Source organism: Chaetomium fimeti, assembly GCF_033439085.1.
Source record: "Chaetomium fimeti strain CBS 168.71 chromosome Unknown B0H64scaffold_1, whole genome shotgun sequence".
Taxonomy (NCBI): Eukaryota; Fungi; Ascomycota; class Sordariomycetes; order Sordariales; family Chaetomiaceae; genus Chaetomium; species Chaetomium fimeti.
In genome coordinates, this window is record NW_026944329.1 from 4,695,670 (window position 1) to 4,711,239 (window position 15,570).

General features: G+C 56.7%; 6 protein-coding genes and 1 non-coding gene across 7 annotated transcripts; 5 read left to right on the forward strand and 2 right to left on the reverse strand.

The window, feature by feature from the left end:
• The first annotated feature begins 1,590 nt into the window (after positions 1-1,590).
• B0H64DRAFT_t7 lies at positions 1,591-1,680 on the forward strand. Its single transcript has one exon. It is a non-coding gene; the product is annotated as a tRNA-Pro (tRNA).
• A 1,215-nt stretch (positions 1,681-2,895) lies between these two features.
• On the forward strand, positions 2,896-3,650 carry B0H64DRAFT_438402 (uncharacterized protein; the record flags this gene model as incomplete). Its single annotated transcript, XM_062806346.1, has 2 exons — positions 2,896-3,081; positions 3,153-3,650. The coding sequence occupies 2 exons, from the start codon at positions 2,896-2,898 to the stop codon at positions 3,648-3,650; spliced, it is 684 nt and encodes a 227-aa protein (XP_062664832.1).
• Positions 3,651-4,046: 396 nt separating this feature from the next.
• B0H64DRAFT_450103 (uncharacterized protein) lies at positions 4,047-4,966 on the reverse strand (the record flags this gene model as incomplete). The annotated part of the gene is made up of 2 exons (XM_062807116.1): positions 4,535-4,966; positions 4,047-4,470 (listed from the first exon to the last, which is right to left on the reverse strand). The coding sequence occupies exons 1-2, from the start codon at positions 4,774-4,776 to the stop codon at positions 4,047-4,049; spliced, it is 666 nt and encodes a 221-aa protein (XP_062664833.1). The 5' UTR covers positions 4,777-4,966.
• Positions 4,967-8,190: 3,224 nt separating this feature from the next.
• Positions 8,191-9,627, forward strand: B0H64DRAFT_383229 (uncharacterized protein). The gene has a single exon (XM_062802933.1). The coding sequence runs from the start codon at positions 8,472-8,474 to the stop codon at positions 9,291-9,293; it is 822 nt and encodes a 273-aa protein (XP_062664834.1). The 5' UTR covers positions 8,191-8,471; the 3' UTR covers positions 9,294-9,627.
• Positions 9,628-10,644: 1,017 nt separating this feature from the next.
• On the reverse strand, positions 10,645-11,617 carry B0H64DRAFT_438405 (SUR7/PalI family-domain-containing protein; the record flags this gene model as incomplete). The annotated part of the gene is made up of 2 exons (XM_062806347.1): positions 10,645-11,352; positions 11,417-11,617. The coding sequence occupies 2 exons, from the start codon at positions 11,615-11,617 to the stop codon at positions 10,645-10,647; spliced, it is 909 nt and encodes a 302-aa protein (XP_062664835.1).
• A 1,048-nt stretch (positions 11,618-12,665) lies between these two features.
• Positions 12,666-14,573, forward strand: B0H64DRAFT_383233 (PLC-like phosphodiesterase). Its single transcript, XM_062802934.1, has one exon. It carries the CDS (start codon positions 12,916-12,918, stop codon positions 14,305-14,307), a length of 1,392 nt encoding a protein of 463 aa, XP_062664836.1. The 5' UTR covers positions 12,666-12,915; the 3' UTR covers positions 14,308-14,573.
• A 185-nt stretch (positions 14,574-14,758) lies between these two features.
• B0H64DRAFT_383234 (cytochrome b5-like heme/steroid binding domain-containing protein) lies at positions 14,759-15,465 on the forward strand. Its single transcript, XM_062802935.1, has 2 exons — positions 14,759-15,005; positions 15,162-15,465. Exons 1-2 carry the CDS (start codon positions 14,912-14,914, stop codon positions 15,317-15,319), a joined length of 252 nt encoding a protein of 83 aa, XP_062664837.1. The 5' UTR covers positions 14,759-14,911; the 3' UTR covers positions 15,320-15,465.
• The last annotated feature ends 105 nt before the right edge of the window (positions 15,466-15,570 follow it).

Here is a 15,570-nt window from a genome sequence, read left to right on the forward strand (position 1 = left end):
TCGAAGAAGATGAAAGCGCAAAGGAGGGAAAGCTGCCCACTTGGCGCAGCACGAGGGCAGCCAATGGAACGCTGTGAGTGTCCAGACTGACGCACTGCGGAATCCCCCCACCAGCTGACATTCACGATTGGCCAGGCCCTGACGCGCTATAAAATAGGCAGGCTGGGAAGGAGCTTCCGGTCGCCCACCTTGGAAGGCCGAACCCAATGATGGTATTCCCTCCCGTGGTTCGCTGCATTTATTCCTTCGAGACCCCCCATCGACACTCTCGAAATTTTCAAGGACGAGAGGTTGGTATTGCGGAACCTTCCTTGCCAGCCTTCCAAATCGAGTCCGGACTCGCCAGGATATCCGGTCTTATTTTTATCGTCGACTGATTGTCACTATTATTCTCCCGCGTCTTCATGCGAGAGCCAGACTCGGCGACCTCTGCTGTCCACTCGTTGTCTACCTTGACCGTGCACAGCAGCCAGTTTTCGGCGCCGACCGCGAGTGCAGAGCAGCAATATGGACACAACCTGAGACCGAAAAGCAGGCACCGGTCGTGATATGGCCCCTTGAGCTCGAGGGTTCGCTGCAGGCAGCCACCGAATCAACTTCGAGGACGGCTCTGACTTGCCTCGACACCCACAGAGCCCAATACGGCTCGAACGAATCAACGGCCATTTTCTTGACCTTGGTGACCGATCTCGCTCGCCAGACAAGGTGCTGTGTTTTTTTACCGAGGTCTTCTTCTCGGTCGCTCCGGAGGCCGGCCGGAAATCGGTCCCTGCTGCGCTTCGCTCGTTGCTTTGAATCGTCACTTGCAGTGCAGTGTCACACAAGCACCTGCTTTCCCCTCCTTCTGTCAGTCCCTCTTATTTTCCAGGAGCTGTCTCTCTTGGGGTTCTCCGATCCCTGTGCCGGCATATTCGTCTCCTTTGGCCTCTGTCTCAGAGCCACGTGTTCGGGCCCAAGTCCCGCTGTCATCCTGAACAAGCCCAAGCCCGGCCCCCGATCCCGGGACCAGCCCCGGAGGATGTGGGTCTTGATTAACACCACCTCATCCCCCGGCGCGCGGTCTTTGGGTTTTCCTCCCGAGTCTGGTTCTGGCTGCTGAAACCCGATAGCTTGTCCGCGGGAGATCTATGTGTCCTGCCTTCATTGACTTTCGCTGAAAATGATATTGAATATCCCCTCTCTCTCCATCTTACTGTCTTCCTCCCGGTCCTATAAAGACTGATGACAACCAAGGCTGCATCTCTCCTCTCATCCCTCCCTCAGTTCTACACCCTAGACGCCAGCGGCGTCGGTAAACTCGATCCGAGACTAGTTCAGCATCCCTTTTCCAGACTCGTCGTCTATGGCCAAGATTGTCGGGACTGGTTCATTTGGCAACTAGACCTGGTAGACAACTCACCGCAGCAGACAAGGGGGTGGAGTCGGATAGGTATGTCTTTCGACTTTAAAGCGCCAACGGTCGCAGCTGGTAAAAACCAGCAGGCGCTCCCTTCAAGCCGATTTCGATCTACTTTCACGCTACCTACGGAACTGCTTTCTCAAGTGATTCTGGCTGTCAATGTTCCCAAGATCCACCGCGTTGGGATTCAAGGGCCGCTGGTCTAGTGGTATGATTCTCGCTTAGGGTTACAACCCGAGCATTCCTGCGAGAGGTCCCGGGTTCAATCCCCGGGTGGCCCCCTGAACGCTTGTTTACTTTTTCGCCGTGTGCACTTTTTTACTCGGTACCATCGTATATCGACACTATACGTAGATGGCAATTCTCATTCAAGTCTCTTTTTGTTAGTTATTTATTTGTTTGTTGATGGTTAGTTAACCTGTTCGTGGCTGGGAGAGAGAGCAAGCAGCAGCCCCAGCAAGCAATTCCAAAGCTCCCTCTACTTAGGTAGTATCCAAACACACTCCTGATCTCAATTTGCTCAGCTCGAATAACATAAGTCCAGACGATCAAAACCAAGGTTTCACACCCCTGAAACCCTAAAAACCTTGAATCCGTGCCCCTTGTTTTGAGTCGTGAATATATGGACTGCTGACCCAAGCAGACGCTACTCAGTTATTCCCTTGATTGGGACCTGTTGTTGAATGAACCATAGGTGGGAATTATTCCAGGGAATCACCTGATGGAAATCGAGATGTGTATCCGCAACACGGACATCATTCTATGCCAAGTACTAGCGCTGGTGCTTCCACTGCTGATCCATTTAAAACCTATACAACATGGAGCTACTTCGTAGTTATTTTTGTCATAAGAAGCTCCGTGAGATGTTTTTGGCTGAATTACCCCTTTGGGATCCACACCCATACATCTGGGGGCGGTAATAAGTAATCAATGGGAGACCCGGGGCAAATACGAACCACGAACACTCACTGGTTCCAGCCACTCGCTCGTGGTTGAGCGCCGCAACACGAAAGTGCCGCTAACTTGATATGCTACCATCGGCCGACCAAGTTGGGAAAACGAGGTGTACCAGCCATGAGACCCGGCATGTTAGAAAGTCTCCCCATTGGCCTCTCCGCCCTGTCTTGCCCCGATTGCTCTCACCACTGTCTTGCCGGGTCCCGCGTGCGCTTAACCGTGTCTTTGGTCTCATAACGGAAGCAAAAATAGCGTGGGCCACCTGTCCAACACGAGATATTCCCCGGACTGTGGTGTTCGTTCCACGGCTTGTTGGGTTACCTCCTTGACAACGCTAGCCGGGAATGCCACCTTAGCCGTGACATTACTCAGGGACAATGCAGGTCCAAGCAGCCAACCGAGACAAGTCCCGAATATAAAGTGATCTCTTCCCAATGCCCTGGCCAGTTGGTGTTGGTTCTATTACGCCACTGCTACCAGGTTTTGTTTGAAGTCACTCGTTCCCATCTCACTCGTTCGCTCCAGTCATCAAACCAACCATGAAGACCACCTCTGTCCTCATCCTGGCCTCGGCCGCCCTCGCCAGCGCCCAAGTCAAGTTCGAAGACGGCAAATACATCTGCGAGAAGGCCGACGCCGCCTTCTGCGCCGGCGACTCCATGGGCACCGACATCATCATCCGCTGCAACGGCGACAAGATCGGCGTGGCTGGCCGCTGCTCGAACGTGAGTCCCTCTCTCAGTCACAACCACCCCCTTGGCAACGAAGCTCACTAACACCCCATCCCCAACCGCAGAACCTCGCCGGCCAGCCCCCCATCGGCAACCACCCAGCCCTCTGCCACCAAAGCTCGCCCACGGCCGGCGACGCCGCCTGCGAGAAGAACTGCGTCGTGTACCCGGGCTCGGGCGAGCCGTTCACGCTGCCGGCGTCAGAATGCACCGTCGACGGCGGCGCCGAGCCCACCACCACCATCACCTACATCAACCCGGGGCCGACCACAGAAACCGCCGAGCCGACTACCACCATCACCTTCATCGACCCGGCGCCGACGACCGAGACGGCCGAGCCCACCACCACGATTACCTTCATCAACCCGGGACCGAGCACCGAGGCTGGCGAGTCGGGTGCCTCCACTTTTACTACTGCCATGGTCAACCCCGGCAGCAACGGCACCGCCACTGGCACCCGTACCGGCGGCCCCGGGCTGCCTGTCTCGACTGCTGGCGCCGTGGCTAACCAGGTGGCTGGCACGCTGGCTGTGTTGGGCGGTATCGCGGCTATGCTGCTGTAGGTGGGAGAGGGGGCCGTGTGAGCTGGTTGGGGGTGGTTGGGTACGGGGTTGGGTGTTAGGGGGTAGGGGTGAGAGTGTAGCTGAAGAAGGTTGGGGGGGTCAGGGATGTTTTATTTTTACTTTTCACTCGTAATGGTTGATGTCAATGACGGATTTTAATGCTTATTATTAATGGCTAGTTGAATTCGCTTCAAACGTAGAGTTTTGTGTGAAATTCGGGGCGTTGAAGACCCTCCCCAATGGACCGTGTATATATACCGGCCGTGCCAGCAGTTAAACACCGAATCAACCCAACCCAACCTCTCACCCACGACATACCAACCCCAACACCCAACACCACAACCCCCCTCCCTCCCTTCACCACTCTCCCTTCACCACTCCCCCCCAAAACTACACCTACACCCCCACCTCCCCCGCCTCCTCCACCCACCACGCCCTAAAAACCGCCAACCTCTCCCCCCTGACCCTCGCCAACCCCCTCCCGACCTCCGTCTTCATCATCCCCTCCAGCCGCACCAACTTCTCATCCAAATGCGCCATCGAATCCGCCATCGCCCTCGCCGTGCGCGCCCCGCCGTACGTAAACAGCCTGCCCAGCCCGACGGCACCCATGGCGTCCAGCCTATCCGCGTCCTGCACCACGGCCAGCTCCGGGTGGGCGGCCACCAGCGCGGCGCACGCCGCCGGGTCGGCCTTCTCGCCGCTGTAGCTCACGCCCGTGCAGATGGTTTGGATGAGGGTGGCGAGTTGGGGCGGGCAGGTGAGGGTGGTGAGGAGGGTGGCGATTTGGCTGTGGGGGGTCTCGCCGGGTTGGAGGTATCTTTTAGGGGGGGGTTAGTGGGTGGGTGTGTGAGTGAGTGGGGGTTGAGAAGGGGGAAACTGACTTGCGGTCGCCGACGTCGTGGAGGAGGGCGGCGAGGTGGATGATGCGCAGGTCGACGGTTGCTTGGAAGGCGGCGTCGGAGTGGTTGTAGATGTGATGGGCTAGTGACACGACGCGCTCGATGTGGTCCCAGGAGTGAGAGGCGTCGTAGGCTTGCATGTACTCTTTTACGTGGGCCGTCACGGCTTGGACGAGGGGGTCGTCTGGGAAGGCTTCCATGGCGGGCGAGATTGAGGCAGACATATTTGCTGTGAGAGATCTCAATGTCTCGAGGTGTGGTTGTGAGGGAAAGGGAGGGAGCGGTGTAGAGCAGGAACTCAGTTCATAAAAGGTGAGTTTGAGAGCTGAGACCCACACAGTCGAGGTGGGTCTATTGTCTCAAGCAGCAGTACTTCGTATAAGATATCCCCCCAAAAGAAAGCCTCAACAAACTAAGTCGTTCCCTGAGTGGTTGATACGATGTGACTCAAGTATGTTGACGATTTGCCCTTTTTAGCCACTGTCTAAATACACGCCTATCGCGGACGCCATGCACCCTTGCACCCGTCTACCTCGACGAACAGACATTCTAACCTTGCATGTGCTTCCCTCGAGTGCACTTTAAATGTTGGGAATTTCGAGGCTGATTCACATTTTTGCTTTTCCCTCACCTACACAGTAAGGTACTTACCCTGCCCTTCCGGCTTGCCACAACATGCACTTCCTCGTTACCTTCCAGGCACTTTCCGTCTCCCCAGCATCCGATCCAAGTGTCAGCCTCACCATATCCCACGCAACTCCGTTGCCCGGCTCTAGCACATCTCCGGGTCTGCTGAACAGCCATGTGCCCTCAAATCTCGTAGACATACACAGAATAATTGTTATTGCACTACTTTCTCAGCTCGCAACCCGCATAGTGCACACTTCCCACAGCATCCGATACAATTCCTTCCTAGGAGTAAATAGTACAATGCCCTCAGACCAATAGTTCACCAACTCGCTAGTAGGTAGGTGGTACCTCTTGCTAACTACATGGGCTAAACCAGTGCCAACATTCCCAGCCAAACCAGACCCTCAGCCGTAACTACATAACCACCCCTTACTTCTCGTGTTGCTCGAACACTCTTGCACTTGCTTCTCCTTTGGCCATCAGAAGCAGCGTCATGGATAAGGCGTCATGGATAAGAGGTCACGCCGCGTAAAGATCACGAGGAATGACTACCGCCAAGTCCTCTCCAAGCGTCCTCGTTAATCCAGCGTCGGCGGCTCCGTGGACGATTGATGCAAGGAGCGTATCTGCCCCCCAACCCTAGATGGGGACCTCACAACTCGTCACATCAATCGCCCACCAAGCCGCCGGCGCAGGATTGGCGTGGACACTTAAGGAGACCTCGACGCTGATCATCCATACCTTTACGCCGCGTAACCTCTTGCCCATGACGCTGCCTCTGATGGTTAAAGAAGAAGCAAGCGGGAGGGTGCCCCGAGTAGCGTAGGTGGCAGGAAGTGCTATGACAACAGAGGGAAACGAGAGACCATAGACGTTTGTGTTGATGGATGTTAAAACAGGTGGAAAAAGGCGAGATGGGCTGTTCGGTCTAAGTAGGCCTTTTAAAGTGTGGGCGGCAGTACTTCGTATCTGAGCGGTCTGGAAGGTGCCACCGCGTGTACGGCTTGCAACAGGTGCTCAGCTACTACTGTGTATAAACTGCGTCGGGTGGCTACCTTATGTGTCTGGGTAGGTAGCCGTGCAGTGAGCAGACTGTCATGGTGTGGGGCAAGGGCTTGTTGGGGGAAGACATCAGGGCAAGAGAGCGTTCGCGATGAGAAGCAACCCTCGCGGTTGATGTCGCGGCAAATAACTCCGCTTACTGTGTCCTTTCAATGCCATGGCCATGATCGGAGCGATAATAAGCGTGCGGATGGAGACTCCGACCGCGGCTGTGTTGGTTCGGCGGACCTTTCCTGCGGAGTAAACGCGGGTGGTGGGAATCACGGCGGCTATCTGGGCACAGACTATGGGTCTTGGGGGGGAGCTGCCCAGTGAGGTGCGAGATCGTTGCTTGGGAGAGATCCCGCGGGTGCATTGGGAGCAACGGCCAAGTTGCTTCCAGCGTGATGATCCTGTCTCCTCACATACCCGCCGAGGCTACTGTGGAAGTTGATTGCTTGCATGCAGTAGGCCGACTTGGTGAAATCTTGCCATAACCTGATTGAACAACGGGGCTGGTCGTCAGCCATCATCGAGCCAAGCTGAGGCGGGGCTTGCAAAGACGAGCGCAACCACGGAATGCAAGACGACGATCGACGACTACTTCGTATGTCCGGACTCGACGAAGAAGCCGTCAACAGTCCAAATGACCCCCTGCTGAATGACCAAATGACCACTCACTGATCGACCGACGCCGCGAATGTTTCTCGGTGATGCCACGTTCCCCCTCCCGTTTCCGTGGCGTTCTGGCCGCTGGTGCACCGTTGCGGCGTTGTTTTCGCCATGAGGGCCTCGAAGTTGGTCGCCCCAAAAGCACCACGGAGCCTCAACGACGATGGATTGGATCCTTCATCGACATGGTTTCCATGGCGGGAAGGCATTTGAAGCCGCTCACTGGGTGCCGTTCACGGAAGCTGACCACTTGACCAATTTACCCGCAGCGACCGACGGAGAAGAGAGGCCGGAGATGCTGCGCTATCGATCATCGACCCAATACGCGGCCATAATCCCCACATGGTCGAGGCGAGCCTGCAGCAGAGTATGGATGGAGGGTAGCATGCTGATGCTGCAGGTCGGCTTGCCCATGATTCCATCACAATTCTTGGAACTCTGAATTGGGACGGGAGAGCAGGGTTCTGGAGGGAGAAGCGGGAGAAGTGCCCGGGCGTGCCTGCCTGGTGCCAGCCAGGTACGTCCGCAAAATGGCGCGGGGATTATTCATGCCATTGACCTGTCAAATATGACCTCGCTGGTTTTCGAGTGCCAGTGCCTGGGTTGTTGCTCGGGTCCCAAGTTCTTTCTGTCTGGGTCAGGACCAGGATTGAAAAAGCCTCTTGGTGTGAGGGTCAGAATGGCACACAGCAGCTCGGAGGGAGCACAACAGTTGATTATTGGCGGAGCTGCATGCAGTCCGTGTGATGAGGCCGATGGCCTGCGCTCGAGGAAAGGACGACGTTGGTGCCCGCCTTCCCTCATTGGCCAATGTATACAGGGATTTAGACGCCCAACTAGTCCTAAATTGGCGTAGCGTATGTGATCACCGTGCCCGTGCCGGCACATCTGCGGAGGCCAGCCTCCCCACAAAATGGAATGCTTCCAGGTTCGCCCGATTTTCGAGTCTCCATCTGATCTTTCACTTGGCTCTCTCGCTTGTTAGCCGCCCATCGTGCAGTAGTGCTGCATGGCTGCACGGCTCACCTCGAGGGGAACAGGGGGGATGCTGCTTGAGGCCATCTCGCACACACACACACACACGCACACACTCTCTCTCTCTCGGCCGGCAACCCGCATGCTCCCTGGCCCCTTCTGCGAGGCCTGCTCGTTGTGTGCTCCTCCAGCCGATTCGTCGAATCGGGCTAGTCAGTAATGGGGGCAACCCACCCCCGCTGCCCGGTCTTTCCCCTCCTCCCGGACATGGCTTCGTGATGATATAAGGGCCGTCCCCCTCGGCCTCATTCCCTCTCCCTTCTCTTTCCTTCTGCAGCAAGCACTCAACCATACCTTGTGTTGTTCTCTTTTCCCCCCTTCTTTTTTTTCTCACCTTTCCACGGAGCTGTGCTCTGTTAATCCAATTAATCCAAAAAAGCAAATTTCGGTAGCTTGCTGGTCTTGCTATCACCAACTTAATCCACTTCAACCCAAACAACACCGGGTTACTTGCTCCACACGCTCTTCAGCGCAAAGATCATTCTTTTCAAGACAATTCAATTTTTCAGCACTCGATTTTAATTAATAACGAAGTTTCAAAATGTCCGCCATCCAGCTCTCATTCTCCCTCCGCGTCTCCTCCGGCGTCAAGACCGTCCACCTCCTCGGCTCCTGGGACAACTACAGCGGCCAGCTCCCGCTCTCCAAGGACAAGAGCTCCTCCAAGGGCACCTGGAAGGGTACCTTCCGCTTCCAGCAGGCGACCCTCCAGCCCGGCCAGCGCTACTGGTACTACTACATCATCGATGGGTACCACGTCTCGCACAACCCCAGCGAGGACTCCACCGTCGAGCCCACCACCGGCCGCGCCCTGAACATCCTTGACGTTCCCAAGGCCAAGTCTTCCTCTTCTTCTTCTTCCAAGTCGTCGTCCCGCAAGTCGACCTCCTCGTCCAAGAGCCGCTCGTCCACCAGCGGCGACGTCGCCAAGGGCCGCCCCCTGTCCGTCTCCCAGATCAAGGCCCCCAAGCCCGTGTCGCCCAACGCCACCCGCCACATCCTCGACAGCGACTTTGACGAGGACGAGCTCAGCAGCCGCTTTGCCGCCACCGGCATCTACGAGGACGAGTACTACAACGAGGACGTCATCACCGACTTCGGTGCCCCCGGCTCCCCCGTCTCGTCCGTCGGCTCCTCGCTCTCGTACCGCTCCGACAGCTCCGGCTCGTCCGGCTACAGCACCCCGGCGTCGGACTGCTCCAGCTGCACCTGCGAGCGCTACGGCATCACCCGCAAGGGCGAGCGCGTCCTCCTCGACTGCGGCGGCTCCCGCTGCTCGTACGACGACTCGTGCTCCTCCGAGGACGAGGCCGAGTACGTCGAGCGCAGCTCCCGCCGCAACGGCATCGTCGTCCGCGACTAAGCGTCCTGCGGCAATGCCTCGGGTGAGGAAAAGAAGAAGATGAACTTTTTTGTTTTGGCAGTCTGTCGAAAAAAAGACTTGGTTTAATGAGAGGACCCAGCAGAGGGCGCGGATTTTCCCACCTCGCAGCCTGAGTCCTCGGTGCTTGCCCCCTCTTGGGGCATCCACCGCCAGTCGACGTCGACGCCGTCCAGGGCCGATATCCACGCGGAAAGAGCCAATTCCCAATGGCCGTTCCACTCACTCAACCCACACTTCGTTGTTTGAAACACAGCAGCGGTGAGCCGGGCTGAACCGGACCCCCCCCCCTACCCATCCCGGGTACTTATTTTTTCAAGCCGCACGTGTGAAGCGGAGGTTGTGTGGCGGGCCTCGACTGGTTTCGAGTCCCGCCCGCGCCCCGCATCGCCGTGCCGTGCCCGGGAATGGGATGGGGGACGGGGTTTCCCGGTTAGTCTCCGAGGCTCCCGCTTTAATCTGTGACCCCCTCCTCCCGTTCTGGTGACGGGGGAGGGGGTTCGATGGCTGCATGCCTGTCTTGAGATGCAATACTCTCTTGCGTTCCCTCCTTTTTTTTTTTTTATTACCACCGACAATCAATTTCGCCCGAGTACTGGTTCCCCCTGGCGGGGAGCTGGTCCAGCTCGCGGCGGCATGAAACAAACAGTACTTCGTTTGTGGGGAGGTTTTTTTTGGACAAGTTTTTACCCCTCTCGGGTTCGCTTCTAGGGGATGTTTCGAAGTTGAGCCTGCCTGTGAGGGGAAGATGATAAGTTTGTGGTCTTGGGCCTGGGCTTGGTCTGAGCTAGCCACTTTGTGTTTTGGTGATGTGTGGAGGAGGGTTGGCAGCGGCGATTCTCGGGAGTGGGAGTTGGCCAAATGATGTCATGTAGTTAATCTTTGCTCTGGCTGCTACTGAGTCGGTATAAATAACTACTACTGCCATAACTGTCTACTTGATTGAGTCCCTGGTCTGTGAATGTATGTGAAATGGTGATGCTCAATTTTCGGGGGTTGACATGAACGGTAAGATGGTGTGACCCGACTACCCACCCAGTTCAGTCAACTGCGCATATTGTGTGAACTTTTATTATTATTCAACTTTTGTAAATCCCGGGCTCTCACTTGTTATCATAAAATAACGGGCCCGAGTGAATAACCGCTTGTGCGAGATCTATGGACAAATATCAGAATCGCTTCTATGCCGAATGCCGTCCGCTCTAAAAGACTAACCAACCGACCTACCCCAGCCATGGTATCAATCCATCGGCAACATATCCTGACCCGGCCGGGTGTGCACATAACCCAAGCCCAAAGAAATACACATGTGTGGCCCAGTACGTAAACATGGTTAGTTTCGTACTCCCCTCCCCTCCCGCACAACCCTCCTCCCAATCTTCAGATCCCGCTTAGACGTGCAGCAGCAGCCCATGCCGGAGTGAACAGCAAAGGCCCAGATGCTGAAGCCGGTGGCCAGCCACATAAAGACAAACATGCGGACGCCGACCTCGGCGTGGATGTTGAGCTCCTTCTGGGCCTCGGCGGCGTACTTGAAGGCGATGCTGATGACGCTGCCGACGATGCTGGCGGCGAGGATGAGCATCATCTCGAGGAAGGAGACGACGGCGAGCGGCAGGCTCCACCAGCGCGACGAGACGGCCAGCGGGGAGAGCAGGACCATCAAAAAGGCCAGCACGGCCGCCGTCAGGAAGAAGCCGAACATGATCTGCGACGTGATGCGCAGCACGTCCAGGATGGTGATGACGTCGGTCGGCAGCGCGATGGTCGCCCCCGACAGCAGCTCGTTCATCAGGATCTCCACCGGGTTGAACCAGTACAGCGTCGTCGGCTCCGAGCAGAAGGTGATGCCCGTGTTGATGTAGCCCTCGCAGAAGTTCCATAGCCCGACCTGGTAGAAGTCGTGCAGCCCGATCGACTGCGCGATGCTGTTGATCAGGCTGGCGTTGGGGACCGACGTCGGGATGATGTCGGCCAGGTCGAGCTTGAAGAAGTAGATGCCCGAGAGCACCGCCCGCGGGTGCGTGTTGCCAATGAGGACCTTTGCTTGGTGGTTAGACTCACCCGGGCTATTGTGGGGGAAATTGGGGGGGGTGGTGGCTTACAAGCACCAAGAATATCCAGGACAAGAGGTAGGCGAAGGAGGCGCTCAGGGCAAAGTATCGACGCAGTCGCGTTGCTCGCTTGAAGGAGGCATTGTCGTTTTCGACAGCCTGTTCTTTCGCAGAGGGACTTGACGGTGATGAGGGGTCATTTTTCTCGCTGTTGGGCTTGATGCGGGACCGGAGGGCGGCGGGTAGTCCCATCTTGGCTGTGGATTTTGATGTCGAGGGCGGAAAGGAAGCGGCGTAAACAAGCTCAAGCAGCCCTGCTGCGAAGGACGAGCTAGCTTTAGAAGATCTATTGTATTGCAACAATAACACCCCAGTACGAGGTGGACGCCACAAGACCTTGGAGATCTGGGGAAGAAACAAAAAAAATAAAAATAAAATAAAAAGAATTCCAAAACGACTGACTGAATCAGGTGCGAAACAAACAGGATCTCGGGGTGGAGCAGTGTCAAAACTCAAAAATGGGGAGCGACAAGCAAGAAATGAGTGCTCGGATGAGATCTTCCACTCTTCCCAGCCAAAGGGGTTCTCCTCTGCATCGATGATGTCGTGTCGTCGCGGTGCAGGGGCTTCTGCCAAGTGCTGGGCTGTGCAGATGCGCTACAGGGGTTCATCCGGGTCGTCCGCCGATGTTTTGGAAAGCGTCAACTTTGAGGGAAGGTGGGGGATCAACTGGCTACGAGGGCTCCTGAAATTTAGCGGTCAGCGCTTCCCCTCTCCCCGCTCGCTACCAACAGGCGCTTGTGGTGTGATTTCACATTTTGAATGTCGAAAAGGAAAATCAACTGCCCGTACCGGGTTCCCAATGCGAATTCCCTGCACTTTTTTCAAGGAAATGGAGTTTCTTCAATGCCGATTGACAGAGCTGACAGGCGATGCAGCTGGCCACGCTCCAATGCAATATCGGATCGACTGCCGATGATTCTTGGCGCAGACGTCATCTCGTTGATCGGAAGCACCGGCAAGAGAGACACGGCGGGTTATTACTTGCCAAGTAACTATGGTGATGCAGATGTATGCCCCAGATAGGTCGATAATACACAGCAGTCAGCATTGGCAATTGTTGGCGTGGCTGCATCGGAGAGAGAAATCAATCGGATGGATTGGATGAACGGATAATGATGGTGACGACTGGCCAAGAGATGCGCCCTCATCTTGTGTGGGTGTCACGGTGTCTGGTCTCGAACAACCGCTGGCGGCTGCAAGGTTGCAGAGCGCGAAAAAGAACCCCACCGCTGCGGCAGTGCTGGCAGGGGAAGAAATGCAAACGAATGCAAACCCATGTCCATGCCCTGTTTTAAGGTTTCTTGTCCTGCGGGTACGAAAGTCTCCCCCTCGAGATCTGGCCCGCGAAGAATTCCACAATTGGGGCAGTAAGTTAACTCGGAACCCGCTCCCCATCTCTCGCTCTTTTTTCCCACTTTGGATCCTTTTTTATTTTCGATGCCTTGTCGGAGGCTTGAAACACACAATCATCGTCACCATCATCTGGAATGATGGCGTCCTTTAAGCGTATCGCCGGCGTGCTGTGCCTGCTGTCGCTCAGCATTGGCCCGGTTTACTGCCAAAATGATGCCGAGAATGTCGCGAGTGTCGATAATGTCGAGAATGTCGAGAGTGTCAACCCCGACGACCCGGGCATCACCATGTTGACCGGCACAAGAAGCGACGCAACCAAATCGACCGGCATACCGACCGGCGTCTACCAAGACCCTTCATCGCGCGTCACCATCGCGACAACGACCCTGCCCACCGACCTCGGGATACTCACACAAAGCTACACCGAAGCCGCCGCCTCCCCCAACACCGTTACCTACCTCACCGGCTCGATGGCCTCTTCGGAGTCCACCGACACCGCCAACGCGACCTCCACCTCCACCTCGACCACCCCGCCGCGGCCCACCAACACCCGCCCCTGCAACAACTACCCCGAGCTCTGCGCGCGCAAGTACAGCAACATCACCCACGTCGGCTGCCACAACAGCCCCTTCACGCGCGCCGGCAGCGCCGCGGCGAACCAGGAGTTTCCCGTCATCGACCAGCTCAACGACGGCATCCGCTTCCTGCAGGGCCAGATCCAGTGGCCCGAGAACGGCACGGTGCCGCACTTCTGCCACACGACGTGCGACCTGCTCGACGCGGGGCCCATCACGGACTGGCTGCGGCAGGTCAAGGACTGGGTGGCGCGGCACCCGTACGACGTGGTGACGATCCTGCTGGGCAACGGCAACTACTCGACGCCGGACAAGTACGCCGGGGCGATCGAGGCGTCGGGCATCAAGCAGTTCGTCTACACGCCGAGCGTGATCCCCATGCGGGTCGACGACTGGCCGACGCTGGGCCAGATGATCCTGTCGGGCCAGCGCGTCGTCATGTTCCTCGACTACATGGCCAACCAGACCGCCTACCCCTGGCTGCAGGACCAGTTCAGCCAGATGTGGGAGACCCCCTTCGACCCCCTCGACACCGCCTTCCCCTGCACCGTGCAGCGGCCCCCCGACCTGAAGCCCGACGCCGCCCGCCGCCGCCTGTACATGATGAACCACAACCTCAACGCCGAGGTCTCGCTGCTGGGCCAGTCCATCCTCGTCCCCGCCGTCAGCCAGCTCAACGTCACCAACGCCGCCGAGGGCCCTGGCAGCCTGGGCATGGCCGCCAACAACTGCCGCTCCGACTGGGGGCGGGCGCCCAACGTGCTGAACGTGGATTACTACAACTACGGGAATTACCCGGGCAGCGTGTTTGAGGTGGCCGCCGCCATGAACAACGTGACGTTCGTCAAGAGGCCGTGCTGCGGGCCGGGCTCCAACGCCGCCGGGAGGGTGGAGGTGGTGAGGGGCGCCCTGTGGATTGGCATGGCTCTGGGGGTGTGGTTGCTAGTTTAAGTTTGTGTCTGCAGCGGGTGGTTTGGTTTCTAGTTTGGCTGGTCCTATTTGGCATTGCATGGCGTTACGGTATCTAGAATCTAGACGGGTTGCGCGGCAACAGATTGTGGTTTGGAATATCCCTAAAATTCATGGGGGAAGGGGAAGATGGCAGGAAACAATGAGAGTCAACGACATATTACCTAGCTACCTAGGTACTCATGTATTAATTTCTCAAAAAAATACACACGAGACTGCCCCTCAACCAATGACACTTTTTACTCGTTCCCTTCCCCAGCCCAGTTCCTTTTGTTATTACCCCTGATTCTTTTATCAGAACATTCTCAGGTACCGTAATCAGGGGATCCGGGGTGACGTCTGCGGGGAGGACCCTCCAACCCCTGGTCCAGACTCTTGGCGCTTCGGTTAAGCCGAGGTTCAGGGCAACTGCGGAGCCGAGCCGACGGCCGTCTTCTTCGCCGACCACTCGGCGCTCGACAATTAACAATCGCACTCACCTTCACTTTCACTCTTGCGACCTTGGCTTCACCCCTTCCGTGAACATCGAATATCATCGAGTATCAATCTTTGAAAATCCAAAAACCCAATCTCACACACCGCCACCATGTCTCAACAATACACCAAGGCCGAAGTCGCCCAGCACAAGGACGAGAAGTCCATGTTTATCATTGTCGACGACGGTGTCTACGATATTGCCGGTATGTTGTTTATATTTTACTACCTCCAAAATGATTGCCGGCCCCCAACAACCCGTTTACTATCCCACGATTTGTCCGTCTGAAAAACAGGCGGCACGCGAGCGGTGAATAGGTAAACTCGGTGGTGACGCACGCGCTAACCGAGGCAACCCGCAGGCTTCCTCGACGACCACCCGGGCGGCGCAAAGATCCTTAAGCGCATGGCCGGGAAGGACGCCACCAAGCAGTTCTGGAAGTACCACGGCAAGAGCGTGCTCGAGAAGTACGGGCCCAAGCTCAAGGTCGGCACGCTCAAGGAGGAGGCCAAGCTTTAAGCGTATCCTTCCGCTTGGTTGTTGGGGTCGGTGGGGGAGCAGTTGTGAGTGGGTGTACATACGAGGCATGATCTACTTGTTGGGCATACTGCGGCGGCGTGGCATGGCATTGATACCACCAATACAGCGATGCTGATTTGACTTAACCCATACGTTCCCATTCTTACTTGCTCCGTTCGGAGTCCCTAGGCAAACTGCTGCTGTGGTATCAGGCCCCCACCCCTAACGCGGAAACCCCCACCCCAACTGCG

Coding starts and splice junctions, on each gene's coding strand:
- B0H64DRAFT_383234 (XM_062802935.1), top strand. CDS start 14,912: ATGTCTCAACAATACACCAAGGCCGAAGTCGCCCAGCACAAGGACGAG. Junction 15,006..15,161: donor CGGTGTCTACGATATTGCCG/GTATGTTGTTTA, acceptor GGCAACCCGCAG/GCTTCCTCGACGACCACCCG.
- B0H64DRAFT_383233 (XM_062802934.1), top strand. CDS start 12,916: ATGATGGCGTCCTTTAAGCGTATCGCCGGCGTGCTGTGCCTGCTGTCG.
- B0H64DRAFT_383229 (XM_062802933.1), top strand. CDS start 8,472: ATGTCCGCCATCCAGCTCTCATTCTCCCTCCGCGTCTCCTCCGGCGTC.